Genomic DNA, 18491 nt, shown 5'->3' with positions numbered 1-18491 from the left:
TCCACAGATGCATAATTTGCTTCTCATCCTTTGTCACATCCACAAAATCATCAAGCATCTGCATCATGTTATGGTCATCGAGATAAACACGATATTTTCAGTTCATGGTGTAAAAATAATAAAATACCAGTACAATGAATGAGATAACCAAAAGGGTGCACATTATACGCAACCAGTATGATATGGGAGAACCACAGTTTCAAGCCAGGCAAAAAAGAAATCTTCAAGATGATTGACTTGGCAATTATGCAAGCAAATATAACATTCCAGACACAGAATAATATATTTTTTCCATTCTGACTGTAATAAAATTCGAATTAAAGAAGAAACGAAAAATGCAGCATCATCACCATATCTTACCCTTCGATCTTCAAAATCAGCAATGTCATCATCAACTTCATCTTCACTGTCCCGATCTGAAAATACTTGCTCCAACGCCATTGGCTTTAAACATAATAAACACATCATTTTTAACAAACTCTGCATGTCTCAGAAATAAAAAGGATAGGATTTTTGATAAAAAATGCAAGAATTAAATGTTGAAAAAGAAAAAATAATAACCTTAGACCCATCTGGCATCATTTTCAATTTTTATTTTTATAGATAGAAAACAGAAATTCTATTTCTGTCTTTTCTAATATTTTAAGCAAAACATGTTTGATATAGCCAATTATTTTTAAGAAAAAACATGGCAGTGGTGGCAAAAGCAGGGATAGTAACAGAGATACAGTAGAGGTGGTGATGCTTTTGGTGGCAGGGCTGGTGGTGGTATGACGAAGGTAGTGACAATGGTGATGGTGGTGCTATGGGTGGTGGCGGCAACATGGTGGATGTGACAATGGTACCATTGATGGTGGCACCGATAGTGGAAGGGGTGGTGCCATGGTGGCGACGGTAGTGGCAGCAAAAGCAACAATGGTGATAATGGTAGCGGCGACAATGGTGGCAGCAAGGGCACCAACAATGTGACCAAGATGACGATGATGGCAATAGCATTGTGCTGGACAAGGCAACAATAGTGATGGTGGCACTGACGGTGGTGATGGCAGATGCACTGGAAATGTGGCGATGGAGATGATGATGGCAAGAGTGGTGTGGTAGCAGAGGCAACAGCAGTAGCAACAGCAGCGATGATGGTGGAAGCAGTAGTGGCGGTTGTGTTGCTGGTGCTGGTAAAAACATAAGTTTTTTGTTTTTGAAAATACTGAAAGTAAATTTTTTTTTTTTACTTTTTTTTTAGATAATGAAAATAACTTTAAAAGATAGAAAATAAAAATAATAACACCAAATATGTTTTTGTCTTAGTTTCTGTATTTTTTTTGAAAAGAAAATAAGAAACAAAAGCAATGCCAAAGAGGCCATTAATAAACTCACCAGAGACACGCTCAACTCCATTATATCTCACTATGAATTCAGCCATAAGAACGTAATAATACTTCAAACGACAGTGTATAAATGATGAATAACTAAGCTAATCAGAAGTCACATACATGACCAGTATCAGCTCGAGAAGGTAATTATGCAAGTCAATTACACGAAGTGAATAAATTTGAATAAGCATAAAACACAGAGCCCGCATAGAGGCAAAATTATAGCATTTCGATGTCAATGAAGTAAATTGACCTAGAAAAGCCTGCATAACCACTAATGTAGAACAATGCAATTCTCCTTAAAACACCACCTCTCTATTGCCCATCATCAATGGGTGCCTGCAATCCAGTGGAACAATATCCTTCACATTCACTGCCATCAATGACCAACCAACCTAGTTTACCATCTTCATAATGGTCGTTGCAAACATTGTAGGCCTATTACTGCTGTAATCTCAATAATGCCATTTTGTAGGAACAGATGTTTGTCGTGACACTAAAAGTACTAAAAGCCTCCTGACTGTGTCAGTGCATGTGGCCCAGGGAAGTTGCAATCTTCTACCTGGGATTAATCACCCACCGTACAATCTCCCAGAATCTCAAACCAGCAAATGCGACACACAAGGCCCAGACGCATAGCCCCTCCATCTCCTCTACAATCTTTTTTTTTTCTGTATTTTCCTCAAGTTTTTTCTAGATTTTCTATTTCTATCTGTTATTGTGAGTTTATTTATCTTTTAATACTTTTAAATATGAACTTCATAGATGTCTGCCTAAATGGCTACACAGCAATTAGGCACTATGCGGTACCTTGGCCACCTGCATACTGCAGCCGCTTTTGGAACCTTGATAAGGCGAAGCATCAAGTTCTCAAACTGATGCAGGAGCCTAGTACTGGCAGATAAGAGGTAAAATATCGGATTAAGTCTAGAAACACATAGACCACACTAACTAGGCAAATAAAGAAATTTCCAATACTAGATAATTAACTGATCCAAAGAAGAGAGATATGCATACCTGAGCTCTGTGAGAGTGAAAGAATTGGCGCTTTTGTAGCAGTGCACGGCTGTAATGCAAAGAGAATCAGTAAAAAATAAAAACTTTTTCACATGTTAGCTGCTATTGATGTAAGGCTGCCGAGAATTAAAGGCAATTATTGCACATTAACTAGGGATAATTAAAACAGTTCTCTAAGCATGAACAACCTACAATGTTTAGAAGCCCACCTTCTGGGATCAGTTCGTTCAACAGAGAGTTTCCGAGTCTTTGCAAACTGCAGCACAGTTGGAGGTGCTAGATTGCTTCCAGATCCAGGTTGAGCACAATCATTACTGATAGAAGCTTGAGCTGTAGCAGCACAAATACCTGTGGTATCAGGGCTAGATGAGCCAAGTTCCGTGCACTCTGCAGCATGATGATTCTCTGAACCAAAGCTTTCAGATTTATGCCTCGCAGATATCAATTGGGCTTCACTGAATGATGATTTGTGAAGCTTCTCTTCTTTATAAGAGCCACTATCTGGTTCATAAATAAATATTCAGACTATCAGTGAGAAATAAGTAAATGTACATGAAGAAAATGAATAAGAAACATACCATTATAACCATTTATAAGTGCGACATCTGTCGGATAGGCAATGGGCCTGTGAGAGGAACATGTGCCATTTTCCTTCTGTGCATAATCTTCATGAGAACCTTCTTGGGCTGCTTCTGGAGATTCTAACTCCAAAACATGTGGATGCACATGGCTTACATTGTGAACCAGATTTTTTGATTTTCGACGCCTCTTAAATTTTGAGCTACCAATAAGATTCACATTTTCAGTTGGAAAAAAAAAAACAATGAATTTATAACGTATATCCATGCAAATAAAATTTTCAGCAAAAACTAAAATAATGTGCAGTAAAATTACCAGTAAAAAAAGGTTTGCAACCTTGGATCAACTCCATCAGATAAAACCTACAAAGTCATGATTTCAGATAGAGAACAAATTGAAATGCAAAGGCTCCTTAACCATATGACTTTTCCAAAACTTGAGGATAACCGCACATCCTTGCAGTATCATCTAAGCATCAATTGATATATGTAATTGTTTAATGCTCAAGAGTTAATGCCTCCCAATAACAGCTTAGCAAAGAAAATATGCACATGAAAGTACTCAAATATTCATGAAAGCTCTGTTTCAAGGCTACCTTCTTCAAGAACAGGGTGAAAGCACAGGTTTTGTTTGTTAAAGACACATGAGAAGTGTTTTGCAATCCATTTTATTTATGTATATTCTCAGCATAGAATAATGACAGAGTATATTATCTATTGGAAGAGCCTTTTTCACTATTTGCCATCAGAATTCAGTAGAATCAAAAAGCAATCCTGTAAACTTGGCTCAATAAAATACAGAAATTACAACAGACTATGTATCCATTTCATGTCATGTATCCTAAAAACAGCTAGAAATGCACCGACTAATTATCAGCGGGCAGATTATTGCATAGTAATATTCTACTTCAAACACCATCCTACAACTTCAGAATCTATGAAAAAATTACTATTTAATATATTTCAATGATGATGGAGTATAACCTCAGATCTCCATGTATCCATCCTTACAGAGACATTCACAGCTTGGTACTCTTCGGTTACCTGCATGTAAGTCAGCAACATGTTTATTTCAATGCTCAACAGGTGATTTAATGAAATATGACTGAAGATCTCGGAAGTTTACCAACCCAGAACTCAAAATTGAATAGGTCATGGGAAGAAGTCAAGTGATATCTTAAACCCTATAAAACAGCAAAATTAACAAATGTCGGAGAGATGTAGAAGAATACAAGTCAACAAAGAAAACTAATGTCAGGAGGAGGAAAAAGTAAGCAGACGAGCAAAAGATTACCTTGAAGCTTGCACATTGCACCAAGCAAAATGGACAGGAGAAGTCTTCAGTGACTGTTTATAAAAAAATGAATTGGTAAAACTCGAAATTAAATAATAAGTTAATATAGTGATGCTTCCCACCCACCATTAACGCTTATAACATGACACTCCTATATAGATTTTGCTCAAGTAATATTACTTTGGCAAATATATTTTAATGTTGCATGAAAGTGATCACCTAAGGTTTCTGGACATAACACCACTCATCACCTCATGTCAGCAGCATTCTAAACTTTAGAACATATGAAATAGAAACAAGGCTAGCTAAGATACGTGCAGGAAAACTCCAAATATGTTCAAACAGTCTAATTTGGTAAGAAATTCATTGAATAATGGTTAAAGTGCATAAAGTGCACATTCTATTGTATCAGTAGGTACCATTTTACGAGCTCAATGACGTTATTGGATTTCTCATTGCTTTGGCTAGTTCAACTATAGGTTATGCATCACAAAAAAAATAGATCTAAGTAGCTTAAGTAAGAGAAAAAGAAAGGAAGCACTACTTTTGGATGTTGGTTAAGAGGCTTGTACCAAATATTATTTTCAATACATCCATCAGACAAAACAGTTAGCTGGTGAGTCATTTTGTTTCAGCCAATGTATTTCGTATGTGTGATTACCCGAATTAATTAGCCAATTGAATCAACATAAAGCACGATCCTAAATTGCTCCATTTAAAAATATAGTTAAGCATACATACTAATCAGTAAGGCACGCCATTTCACTGAGGTCAACATTTGACTTTAATAAAGACCTTGATTATAGTAATACCACAATAATGTAATCAAGGGTTTGGGTGAGGAACAAGGGCAGCACTCTCATTTAAGTAACTAGGCAACTCCTTAGCAGATTAAAAGAGGAAGATGTGACATACACGATAAATGTATCAATTGCAGCATAACCAAAATTTCAATTCAAAGTAACAAAAACTTGTTAGAAAATTATAGCCCTTAATGGCTTTTGCAACACATTTCCAGGTGCACGCCACATAATAAACAGAAAGTACTAATAACCATGTGACATTTGCTGGATTCAGAACTTACATTCCCTTTATCACATAACTATATTATAAAACAAGTAGGTCACTGACCCCAATCAATCTTATAAGATTTCTTCTAATTGATAAATGAAATGAGCTCTCAAAAGGCATTCTAACAAAACAGCTTGATCTAAATTGCCAAAACATAATATTTCCTGCTTTTAATTTGTGGAGGTGAACCCATCCGCCTCATCTAATCAGTGAAATGAAAAAGGGATTAGTTCATCTTTTCTCACTACAAAATAAAATGCGAACAAATCGAGCTCAATTCTCCACCGGTCCAACCCTCCTTCCGCATTCCCCCCTTCCCTCCCCATTGTTTAAACCAAATAAAGTTGCCCCGTTATGTGCGACTTCATTAGTGGGACAACCAAGACCAACATCAAAACACTATATGTCTGGGATGTAGAACAAACCACAGGCACCCCCCCCCCCCTTTCCTCCTCCTCCTGCTCAATGGGAGGCTGCATGGTTCCATGACAAAAATTCCTGCTGTAGCATGAAGTCCTGAATAAAAAACCAACTATACGTAGAATTAAGTATCATATAGTGCGAGCACGGACACTCACACATAGAGAGATGGAATTATGTCACATACAAATGAAGCAAGTGCAAGCAAACACCCGGATAATGGCACAGGCGCCAGTGTGGGGGGGAGGGAGGGGGGGGAGAGAGAGAGAGAGAGAGAGAGAGAGAGAGAGACCTTCAGTCTTTTGCAGTGTGTTGTTGTAGTATCTATAGTTAAAGAGGACATTTCCTGTTCTCAATCTAGAAAGCAGAAAAAGATGGGTTAGCAGCAGTATAAATCTGGGCATCTGATATCTGCAATAATGTAACTATTAAAATCATAGTCCATTGAAAGTGACAAATACTAGATAAGGAATGAACTTGTCGAATCACAATGAACGTTGATGAATAAAGAAGGATTCATGCTCATGAGATAGTTATTAATTGCATCGGATTGCCTCAAATTTATATCTGGACCTAATAGTAGCAAAAAAGTTCACCTAGGAAGTTGAAGAAGTAACAAATAGTTCTGTTTGGTCCTAAATCTAGCAAATAATAAAGGATGACCACATTTGACCTTAATTTTTTAAAAAAAACTATATATAAAACCATTAGGTTGATTGTTCAAAGATCAATGTTAGAAGAAGATTTTCATAGTGCATAGAACCCCAATTAAATTTTTGAATTTACATGAGTACTACTGCACCTCATGTTTCATTTTTGACCATACGAAATAAAAAAAGGATTTACACCTATAAATTCCTCACTCTGATTAGGTCTAAGACTTTCCCTCTCTACATATCCAACAACTAATATCAAGAAGAGTGACCATGGCCTTAATAGACTTTGACTTCATGACTGAACCATATACTTTTCTACATTCATATATGAACAACTAAAAATAAAAAGATACGTAATTCAAAAAGTAATATTTTTGCTATTGTACTCAAATGCTCACTCCAATCCCTTCCTACCAATCAGGTTTCTAAACATGTCAGATGAACTTCCAATTTTTAAGCAAATTTTTTCATCAATAGAACTCTATGTTTTTGGGGTTGTGGGGTGGGGGATGTCGACAATAGCACAACAGTGCTGCTATGTAGTTTGTCATGGGATCACCCATGTCATGATTATCAAAATCTACTTCTACAAGACTTTCCTACATGGATGAATGAAGCCCTCAATTAGTATTTGACTTTGCAAAATGACAAACAAAAACCAATTTTAACAGAAAACTGAATTCAAGATCAGGCATTGCTCCCTGTTCTTGATATCCAAACTAATATATACATAAAAACACATGATGAACAAACTTTCATTTTAAGAAGTTAAAATTTATACACAAACAATAACTATCACAGATAAGCCAAAAATTAAATTATATATAAGCCTTGTAATTCTGAAACTCAAAAACCAATTATCAAAGGAAACTTGTATGCAACCCTGCAATTAAAACTGAATAAAGATGGAACCTTTGAAGTTTTTAACTTCTAAAGCTAAGAAATTAAAATCAAGAGGCAGTGCTTTTCCACTACATAATGTGAGCAGCCATATTTACTTTTTGCTGCTCAAGTGATTCTCAGTATATTCCCAAAAGCTACAGTAAACATTAAATATGTGAATAAAAGCTGTTCAACAATATGACGCCACTCTTACTTGTCTTGAATTTAAAAAAAAAAAAGAGGTAATGAAGATATTATCACCCATACTACAACACTGCATCATGCTGTACATTTAAGCATGTCCATGACCCTTGTGTCGCATCTCTACCTGCTTTTCACTCCCATGTGAATAGCATGTTTTATAATTTTTTGTCAATGTGAATGTCCATAACACTAGACACTAGGACTTCATAAGAAAATCTTACTGTTTCATACATAAAGCACCTTCTAGAACTCAAATTGTTAAAAATGTCCATCTACTACCCTCTCCCTCTTAACTATGCAGTACATTTAACAAGCCTAAAGATGGGGATTCAATGGTCCGTCAAACTTTGTTTAAATTATTTAGATGGTGTTTATCTTTTTCTACTAAAATAGTATACATGATGGATGATGACAGTGCATTTAACAAGCCTAAAGATGGGGATTCAATGGTCCGTCAAACTTCACTTAAATTATTTAGATGGTGTTTATCTTCTTCTACTAAAATAGTATACATGATGGATGATGAACATCATATCAGAATTTAAAAGTTGATTGAGACAGATAGCATAATCACTGGTTAAATACAGATAATCACCCACACACATATATGTGTGTATGTGTGCATTACAGGATCTTTTACAAATTACACAAAAAAAAATAAAATACTGAACATCTACAAATTCATTGAAATAGTGAAAAATTCAAAAAATATATATACTTAAAAATGACATGGTAGGTAAAAATCTATTTACCGGATAATATGGGGTAAAGATGATGTTGGAACATCATCATAAGAGTAAGAATCATAAGGAGACGTCTCTCTTGCTCCGATCTCTTGTGCACATATACTCACTTGCACTTGATATGAATTCTTTCAGAAAAGAAAGTCATCAATCATTGGATGATCAACAAAAGTTGAATATGTAATACAGGGGCATGAACTCACCATAAAATCCATGTTATGAAAACGAAAAGTCATACAGTTGTTCTGGTTCAAAAATTTAGGCTGGAAAAGAAGACAGTGCCAATACATGTAATGAGCAGTAGAACAGATTAAATAATAAAGAATCTATGCACACAAAGAAACTAGTGGGAAAAACTATAATATAGTACATTCTATTTGGCACACTTGCTAGTAATTGAACACACACAGTGGCTGATCCAGGTTGTGATACTCAACCAAACAAAATGCAGATTTATTAGATGATACATATCCAGGTACTGCTGGTTTGACACGATGTGGTAATAAATTCAAGAAAAAGGCACAAGAAAGTGGTACTGGACAATTAATAAAAATTTGCCTTGTCACAACATCGTGGCTTGGCCAAATTTGGAACTTCTGATAATGTAAAACAGGTTACAAAGCATGAATCTTGTCAAGTTGGGAACATGCTGGAAATATCCAGATACACATCCCAATTGAAAGGACCATTATACAGACAGTACATATTGGATTAGCCTGGGCAAAATATTGCATGAAAAGCCCCTTAACTATCAGGCATAACAGGGCTCTAGGTGTCTAAAGAAATCTAGTTCACAGTAGACATGACACTGAGCTGTTCAAACACTAATTACATCAGAAAATTTTTGACATATTCCTCGAATGAGAGCAAAGAGTACAGCAGTAAAAGCCTGAGACCATGCCATGAAAAGCTGAGATGTCGATCAATCCTGTTTATCTGATATAGAATTATTACTCATAGAAGATATTAAGAGAGCTCAATTTGTACCAATGCAAGAGTAATACACAAGTACTCCTCTGACATAACAAAAAACAATTTCCTAAAGAAGTAAATGTTAGCATTTTATCGTAAGCGGTAGACTGAACAACCAACCTTTACTGCTTACAGACATAAAAATACAAGACAAAATGGATATTAATGTTTTAATAAAAAGGAAGAAATATGGTTCTGGCTTCCCAATATTCCTTTCAAGAAAGTGCACAGAGCTGGGGACAAAAACAAAGAAATAAGTAGATAATTTCACATAGAAAATCTAGACCTCTTTACAGGATAGATTCCATGGGACAGCTGATGTGGTATACCATCAGCATGACAATAGCTGGGCCCTCAAAAGATCAGCACTCAAATTGCTAGCCTATAAAACTAAAAAAACAGAAAGATTGATATCAAATATGCTACTGTTAGTTATGCATCACATACCTCCAAACTGCTCGGGTGCATATTAACAGTTGAAAGCATCTCAGCTTTATGTCCTAAACTCAAGGTAACACACTTCTCCAATGATGAACAAAGCGAATTGATTGGTATTTTCCCCCATAGGCAATTTCCTTCAAGTTCTGCTAGTAGGAAAAAAAAGGAAAAGAATACAATAATGCACCATCAGTTACAGGAATTTGGAGTATTCTCTTCATGCCCTTGGTCCTCACAAGAAATATTCAAATACCAATTTTAGTTAACCATCAAATAATAATCAAAGACATGATTTGCGTGTATGAGCAGAAAAATTTAACAAATTTGCAAACGTAAGATAACTTTAGGTTGTGGAGCAAAGTCTTCCAACTATGAAGGAATTGAGGACTTGGAAAAGGGGCGGAAAAAGAAACAAAGCAAAGGGGGAAGGGGGAATGAGGACAGACTTCAATTATTTGATGCCTTAATCTACAAACCAAACATGATACTGGTAAATGCCAAATATTTGCCAATATAATCATGTAAAGAGATGCCAAATACAATGGCATTTTGGGGGGCAAATACTCAAGATGGTGATTAAGACTTAATCTTTGCCAAGTCTTCAGGTTACCAAAAGAATTATGTATGATATAGGCAACTTATAATGGCATAAATGCTTGTCTGAAAACAATATTCATGACAAACATTATACATTAATAAAACATATTCCTCACTAATTTTGCAACTAATATTGTCTTACTTGGAAAAGAAGTGAGTTCCTCATGATCCACCAATAGATGACTTTCACCAGAAGCACCTTTCGGTTCCCCTAGAGGAATTTAAAATGGAGTTATAATATGCATTTATAAACAATACAGAATTAATGTCACATGTATTCAATGGAATGAAATCAGAGACTACATCAAATTTACATGCACAAAATACATAGTCTATACCACTGCTGATGAGGATAATGTTGAGATTTCGAACTCGTGCATCAGATGCCAGCTTCTTGATTTCAGGAATAACAAAATTGGCTTCTATTTGGTCTTTCTTTCCATATTCATTGAATGTGCTTATCACACAAGCTCGACTGAGTTGATATACCGCATGATGCTGTTTGTCATTTATTTCACAAGAGACCATAAATATTCAATAAACATTAAAAGAAACTGACTTGCAGCATATATAAGTAATTTGTCCCCAATTGGATAATTTTATACCTCTGTAACATCACCAACAGGTCTTCCCAATAACACATAGAGAGGAAACAAATCTTGTGGTCGTACCTCAACATTTATGTTCCCAGAAAGCGATACAGCAATTTGAATCCTACATGACCAAAGCAAATTTAATCTACTAATTGTCCTATTAAGAATCAAAGTTTTTATCATACAATATATGGCATATTAAGCCTTTAACACATTCATGTCAAGTAAAAAATCTAAAAACATTATGGATATCAAGAAAATCACAAAGTTCTGAAACATGGAGATTTGGCATTAATTAAGTAGATGAAAAGTTGAAAAGGTCAAGGATTCATTAGGATTTAGCTTTTAAGTGATCTGAGTCTTTGTATATGGATTTCTAAGGGGGTGGGGAAAAATCTCCACCCAAAAGCTTGAAAGCTAAACCCTCAATATTTTAGCTTTATCAATAATCAACTCGCCTTCTAATGCACAATATATAAGTATCTATAGAGAATATATGCAAAGCCCTATTCTGAACCAAACATTAATCAACTTGAAAATTTACAGAAAACATAAAATCTCAGTGACTGAGTAAATCAACGCCAGAGTTCTAGGAGTTGCTTGTAACTGGAAAAATACAAAAACCAGACTATAATTTGCTTAGATTCAAATCCTATATTAATGGCATAACCATAATTAATAGCAATTATGACAAATTCTTAGAAGAATGGGCCTATCCGAACTGCTTGGACACCCTGAATCATAGATGCTGGGAAACATGTTTCCTAATCGAAGAGGGTTTCCTAGGAAACCAAACTAAGAAATGATTGTAAAGCATGTTTTAAGAAACGCATAATTCGCATTTTCAAAATAACCAATACAGTATTCCACTCGAATCAGAAAGGATCAAAATGAAAAAAAGGGTTACGTGCTCTCTCTTCTTGCTCTCTTCCCAACATGCCTTGGTCCCACCGCCCACAGAAAGTTAAAAAAAAAAAAAAAAAAACTCCATTTAGATTCTCTCTACGAGTTATCTTTCCATGTAAGACTCACCGCTCGAGTTTCCTTCCTAGAAGTCTTATAAATCTAAAACTACTTTTAATTAGAAGTATCTACAATTAATAATACATGTCAAGCCACAACATGTACCCCACGTCCCACAAAAAGTTACGTGCTAAGCTCCACCAAAAAAAAAAGGAAGAAAGAATAAAACATATTCACCCTCTCTACCTTTTAAGAACAACACACAGGCAACAAATAGCGATTTTAGTGTTTTGTTAAACCTTGTAAGATATATTTCTTAATTCTTATACTAAATATATGGATCATTTAAGTAATTTTATATAGATGTTTCCATTTCCTGAATTGTATAATTTTTTATCAATCATTTCCCACTCCCATTTCTGGTATCATTTCTTGCACTTGTTTCCCAACATGGCAATTATGCCTTTAATGTTTACAAAGGCAACAAGCAAAACCCGTTACACCTGTAAACAATAACCACTGATTTTAGGCCTTCAGGAAACCAAACTTGTTGGCCTTAAATCTTGTCCCTAAGCTCTCACAATTAATTTGACCAACAATACTAAAAGTGAGCCCAAAAACAAACTTTAGGAAATCAGTGTTAGTAGTAGAATATGAACTCTAGCAATTGCAAACTCTGTTAATCTGATAGCAATAACTATCAATCCGACAATAAGCTTATCTGATAAATTCTGGCTTCAACGATTGCTAATCTATGGAAAGCTTGTACAGTGTCAGATGCGCAACATTGATGCTCCAATCTCCAAATTCCAAATGGTAAAAGTTCCATACATGACGTTTTAAACATCGGTGGAAAGGTAGGGCACCTCATCATCATTAAGTGTCCAGACAAGATGGGCTGAGAACTGGATTGAGACAGGATGGGATATCCACCATCCCAACTGTCATGACACAGGGCTTCCCATTCCACGGAAAAATCTGGGACAACCGTGTCCCATGGTGTTTTAGACCTTGCCCATGCCCTCTCTTTCAACTGAAATATATTCAAGACAGACCGCTTTCCCATTGTTATCAATGATTCTTTCACATGGATCAGAATATAGGACCTCGTGTGTGGGTGGAGCAATGCTGCATACCTTTAAAAGATAAGCCATAAAGCAAGCAGTATCTAGCTACGGACGAGAGAAAGAGAGAGAGATATCTTTACACCTAAAAAAGGAAATAATTATAAGACAGAATAGAAACCTCCGTTTGCGCTTTGCCTCTATCTTGTATTGCAAGCATCTCTGAAGAAATGATGGCTGCAGCATAATCAAAATGTTAGAACTTTAAAACAGACTTTTCTTTCGAAATGAAATCATTCTGCACATGACCATGGCAACAGACAGCAGGCATTAGAGTTTTTCTTAAATAAGACAAGTCACCAATACCAAAGCCTAATGGTTAAGGAACATACATTTCTTATTGCTCGGCGTTGAAGAATATTGTAAAGCTCAACTGGTTTGCAATAAACTGAAAGGCTTTCTTCAGCCGCAAGTTGCTCTTCAGCAGTCAAACGAACCCGAGACTGCTGGCGGCACATCTGGTCAGCAGTCCTAGAATGGCTGCAACTGCCGCCAACATTCCCAAACATGAATAAAATCAAAATGTTTGATAGTTCATTCTTTCATTGTTAGGGCATAGGCTTCAGTCAGAAAACAACTTTCAATGAAAATGAACAAAAATCATCAAATCTATAAGGCAATATTGCTTTTAAAAAACTATTGCAATTAATGCTGAACAACCAGATATGGTGTTTAGAATACAAACTTACGTGGTTTCACGAACTGCCAAAGGTAAGCCTGGCATTCTGGATAGGAAGTGGCAAAATATATTTCATAGAACTCCAAACTTGACCAAGTAAGTCGAGGGGTCATCCACCGAGAGTAACATTCACCTACTTCTTTCCAGTTACATAGTATTTTAGTGATTCTGTTAGAAAAGTTTAGGCAATGCCTTTTTTCTCAAATATATGAGGAACACGTATGCATAGAACAAATTTATAAGAAATGCAAAACATAATGATAATTTTGAAATGACAGGACAAATGTGATCTAGCATTCTTCCTTTACAGAACATGTACCAACTGCTACAAGCAAACAGAATCCTTGGATAACAAATTGCATGAAATAATTCCCATGAACCTTATTTATAAGGAAAGAAAAGTATAAATTCTGAAAAGGCTATGTAAATTTAGCATACATAATCTGCTTAGGATTTTTTTTTTAATGAGTCGTTGGAATATATGAGAGGAGGAAATCAGGAAGCAAGTTTTGCAATGAATACAAGTTATTACTAGGCTACGAGACCAGATATATAAACAACAAAGCACTCACACGGAAAAAGAAATCAATTATTGGATCAAAGACTGAAGAAGATTGCACATCTAATATATGTATTGGTATATGTATGTGTGCATGTGTGTGTGTACACATATACATATACATATGGACATATGCATATACATACATACATATATATACATATACATACACCTAGGTATATACATATACGTGTGTGTGTGTGTATACACACATACATACATCTATGTAGACACATACATACATCTATGTAGATACATACATACATACATACATACATAGATACATATATATATATATATATATATATATATATATATATATGCATGCATGTGTGTGTGTGTGTATGCATGTATGTCTATATATATATATGCATGCATGCATGTGTGTGTGTGTGTATATGCATGTAAGTGTATGTATATATGCATGTATGTGTGTGTGTGTGTATGCATATATGCATGCATGCATGCATATATGCGCACACATCCATGCATATATATATATGCACACACACACATGCATGCGCGCACGCGCGCGCGCACACACACACACACACATACATACATACATATATATATATATATGTATATATATATAAACGGAGGCTCCGCCATGGCAAAGCTCTCCACCCACCACGTATACAAACTTTCATCTGCCACATGTATAAATAATTTTTAAATTCACACAGAAATGCTTCTTTGGCCGCATAAGTCATTGTTAGTTAGGATGGCAGTAGAGATTTCGCATTAGTTTCTTGGGACGCATTGCCTTTTGGGATCAATTGGAGACCTATCTATTTTAGGTAGCTAACAATTCCTTTCAACTGGGGGAATAATAGCTCCTATTTTAAAAGTGTTTGATTGGACATAACTCATGAAGACCTATCGTGATTTTTCTTTGTTTAAGTTAAGATTCCTTTTAAGACTCTAGTAGTGGAAGAAGGGATTTCCAAGGGGCTTTATATATAGGCAAGTGGCAAGGGCATTGTCACCCACCTTGGTCTTCACATAATAAAAAAATAAATCAAAATAATAGAGAATAAAGTATGCAGTAAGTAACAGCAGAATTTTGAGCAATGTTTAAAATAATAACCTAAATAACGTCATAAAAGGCATTATGGCGACCAATTATGTTTCCCATTTTGCTTTATGTAAAATAACAATCAAGGAAAAAAATTAATAATGATGATTTAAATAGATCATGCTACTTCAAGTAACTAAAATTATTAAATTTTTAATTAAAAACTAATAATAGCTGCTGTTGATGATGTGGTGGAAATGTAATAATTTGTCCACATGGGGCCAGGTGCAGGTAACTGAATCTATATGCCATGTTAGCAGACAGCAATCAAAGAGTTTTGAGGTGGGACAGCAGCACAGCTATTCATTCCTGGAGTATCTTATATGGGATTCTCGAGCTGTCTAATAGTGAGCAAATCGTTGAAGATCTTTAAAATGTATATAGCATCAAATTGGAAGGTTTGGGTTTGGACTACGGTAGAGAGTGGGTTGAAAAACTATCTATCAGGTATCAATCTTACTAAGGATTTGTTTGGATTATTGGGCTGAAAATCCTATAAGATTCAAAGATTGAGCCGGTACAACCAGCAAAGTCATAAAATTACAGACCAGATTAGGCCTATATTCATAAATATCTAGGAGCAGCTTTGAAGTATATCATATGTTTTAAATAATTTTCTAATATATTTTCAATAAACATATTAAGTATATACACTCAAAGTTTTAAATTCCATGGGACGGGACTATCCCGATTTTCCAGTGGAACGGGATGCGCCGCCATCCCACTCAGTCCCAATGCTTGGGACAGAGGATGTCCCAAGACGTCTCGATCAAGAAGCACGTAATATAAGATAAAAGGATGAGTTTGGCAATACCATCAATTTGAGCAACTCTAATGTAAAATATAAAAATGAGTGTGGCAATACCATCAATTTGAGCAAGTCTAATGTAAAATATAAAGATCATGAAATATTCTCCTATGTGAATTGCATGTACTTGATTATAGTTGAGTATAAAAAAACAATCATCCATGAACCAGTTGGAAACCTACCTATATGATTAGGGGAAAACCCTATTTCTTCATTATAAACCTCCATCCATTGCAAATTGCCCTTCATGCCATACCGGGAAACTAGGTTCCATCCACTTAGAGTTTCTCGAGAGATCAAATTGAGAAATAGATTTATTTGTTTTGAACACATGCATCAAAACACAATTTTGGAAGGAGAAGAATCTTGACAAAAAGCACTACTTGGACAGGTGGTTGACAAGAATTCTTTTCTTCAGCATCTATTTGTATGAAGGGGGGGAAGGGGGGGCGAGAGAGAGAGAGAGGGCTCTGTTGCCCTTTTCCACTTGCCATGCTCAGCTCTAGCCACTCACTTTGGTCCAAAAATAGGAAAGGGACAGAAAATCCGTTCAAAGATTCTCTAGCCACCTCTACTTTTATAGCAGACCACTCCAATTTTCTTTGTTTCCTAGATATTCCTCTTTATAAATCTCCATAAAGCTAAAGCTACACCTATATATTAGATTAATCCTAACCGGAGAAACCAGTGGAAAACCAATGAAAACTAATATTTTACTGATTTGCCCAATGGTTTTATACATTTTTCTCATGCATTTTCCTTGACATTCTTGCTCATTGTGGATCACATTTTCTTCTTTCCAAGTAAGTCTTTTCTTCGCCACCGCTTCCTTTTTTCTGCTCTTGAAATGTCTCCCTTGTTTCCGTCATGGTAACCATGCTTCACATTGTTCCCAACATACCTTGCTCCTCTTCACCTTGCAGTGTCCAAGGTAAGAAATCCTCAAGTACCAAGGAGAAGCAGACAAGATAAATCAACACCAAAGGATGAGAAGAGGGGAACACTGCTGCTGGGATTACCCCCAAAAAATCACCATCAATGGTATCGGTAAGGCATCACCAACCGGCAAGTAGCATTTGAAGACTTTCCTGGTGCCCCCAACACCCCAAAAAAAAAAAAAAACACGCGCATGCCTGCACATGCATACACCTGCTCTCTTCTTTGACCACCACCTAATGTAAATGGGCTGGCCCTTGTGTTTAATCCCCTTTTCTCTTGTTTATTAAGGGCATGGAGGCTCATGCGGGTGGGTGTTGGGATGCTATGGGCATTTTAATGATGGGTATTGGGATGCTATGGGCATTTTAATGAGGCCAATATGAAGGAAAGTTAGGCTTTTCTTGAGACCCACTTGCCCAATTGGTTCAGGAGGGAAAGGGGCATCTTGTAGCTCTTGAGAATCTCTTGAACTCTCCATGTGATTTGATTTAAGAGAAACCTTGATTTTCTTTGTGGCAAAATCCGTTCCTTCTTTAGAGAAACATTGTCTGAAGAAACAACAAGAACAACCAAAAAAAAAAAAAGGATATTGTTTCAGATGATATTGGCATTTGATGGAGAGAAGCATGGTGATTCACTGTTAGATTAGGTTTTCGCACCATCTTTTATCCTATTTGGTGAAATCTCTGAGCTATCTATCTTCTAGCTTTCAGCTCTATGCATTTGCTGTTCGACTTCTCACTGGTCGGAATCCTGACATATTGTGGTTTCGTCATAGGAAGGATCCCAAAGAAAATTCTTTTAAGATGACTAGCTTGACTTTGTTATGCTCTTATGTTATTTATATGAGTTCAGAATTTTTCTTCTGCACCGTAGTGTGCCTGTGCGCAGGTGCGCAGGAAATGACCTATATTTTGGACATTAGCAATTAAACGGAGAAAACAAAAGGCAGCATTAACTGATGAAAACTAGGCTCTGATACGTATGGATAGGGCATATGTTCTCGAATTATATTCGACGTAGATAACACTGACTGCTATGTTGTTGAGAACTGCACGGATGAAAGCACGGAACGATGGGTTTGGCTTAGATGGGATTAGGATTAGGGTTAGGGTTAGGCATCGACCAAAATCAAGGCTTTCTTTCATCGATTCCGGGCGAATAACGTTGTCGAAAACGAGATCCAAGATGAAGAGGAAGCATCAGGAAAACTCTAGATAAAAATTAAAAAAAAAAAAAAAGAGAGAGAGCAAAGATGAGAGAGATATAGGAGGACAGAGCTCACCGAGATCGAAGGCTTCGAGGCTCCTCGAGGGAAAGAAGGAAGAGGAAACGACGAGGAGGAGGACGTCGGAGCCGCCAGGTGGTTGGGAAGAGGCTCGCTTCCGTCGGGAGAGCGGTGGCTAGGGCTCTGCTCTTTCTTGATTGCGGACGGGAGGGAGGAGGCGACGCGAAACGAAGCGAGGCATCCCTTTCTCCGTACGCTCGAGTTGCTCGAGCTACTGT

At 36.3% G+C, this 18491-nt stretch overlaps 1 protein-coding gene across 10 annotated transcripts in view; it reads right to left on the bottom strand.

Moving 5' to 3' along the window:
• Window positions 1-18491, bottom strand: part of LOC105032924 (polycomb group protein EMF2B-like) — a 20172-nt gene extending 1681 nt beyond the window's left edge. Inside the window, exons 1-21 of one of the 10 annotated variants that reach the window (XR_012137599.1) lie at window positions 18271-18491; window positions 13612-13737; window positions 13255-13408; window positions 13044-13099; window positions 10848-10956; window positions 10581-10740; window positions 10385-10453; window positions 9655-9794; window positions 8439-8498; window positions 8245-8363; window positions 6043-6107; window positions 4260-4312; window positions 4096-4149; window positions 3950-4009; window positions 3282-3328; window positions 2966-3168; window positions 2597-2888; window positions 2388-2436; window positions 2181-2264; window positions 361-444; window positions 5-58 (exon numbers count right to left, since the gene is read on the bottom strand). Coding sequence is in view for 9 of the 10 variants with exons in the window: in XM_010907519.4 (XP_010905821.1) it covers window positions 1-58; window positions 361-444; window positions 2388-2436; window positions 2597-2888; window positions 2966-3168; window positions 3282-3328; window positions 3950-4009; window positions 4096-4149; window positions 4260-4312; window positions 6043-6107; window positions 8245-8363; window positions 8439-8498; window positions 9655-9794; window positions 10385-10453; window positions 10581-10740; window positions 10848-10956; window positions 13044-13099; window positions 13255-13408; window positions 13612-13646 (1867 nt within the window). In the remaining variant the exon portion in view is untranslated. Of the gene's footprint in view, window positions 59-360; window positions 445-2180; window positions 2265-2387; window positions 2437-2596; window positions 2889-2965; window positions 3169-3281; window positions 3329-3949; window positions 4010-4095; window positions 4150-4259; window positions 4313-6042; window positions 6108-8244; window positions 8364-8438; window positions 8499-9654; window positions 9795-10384; window positions 10454-10580; window positions 10741-10847; window positions 10957-13043; window positions 13100-13254; window positions 13409-13611; window positions 13770-18270 lie in introns of all 10 variants that reach the window. The other 9 variants (XM_010907519.4, XM_073250326.1, XM_073250327.1 and 6 more) reach the window with 9 other exon arrangements.

The sequence above is a fragment of the Elaeis guineensis genome, chromosome 16 (genome assembly GCF_000442705.2).
Source record: "Elaeis guineensis isolate ETL-2024a chromosome 16, EG11, whole genome shotgun sequence".
Classification (NCBI taxonomy): domain Eukaryota; kingdom Viridiplantae; phylum Streptophyta; class Magnoliopsida; order Arecales; family Arecaceae; genus Elaeis; species Elaeis guineensis.
This window is presented reverse-complemented; position numbering and strand designations above follow the sequence as displayed.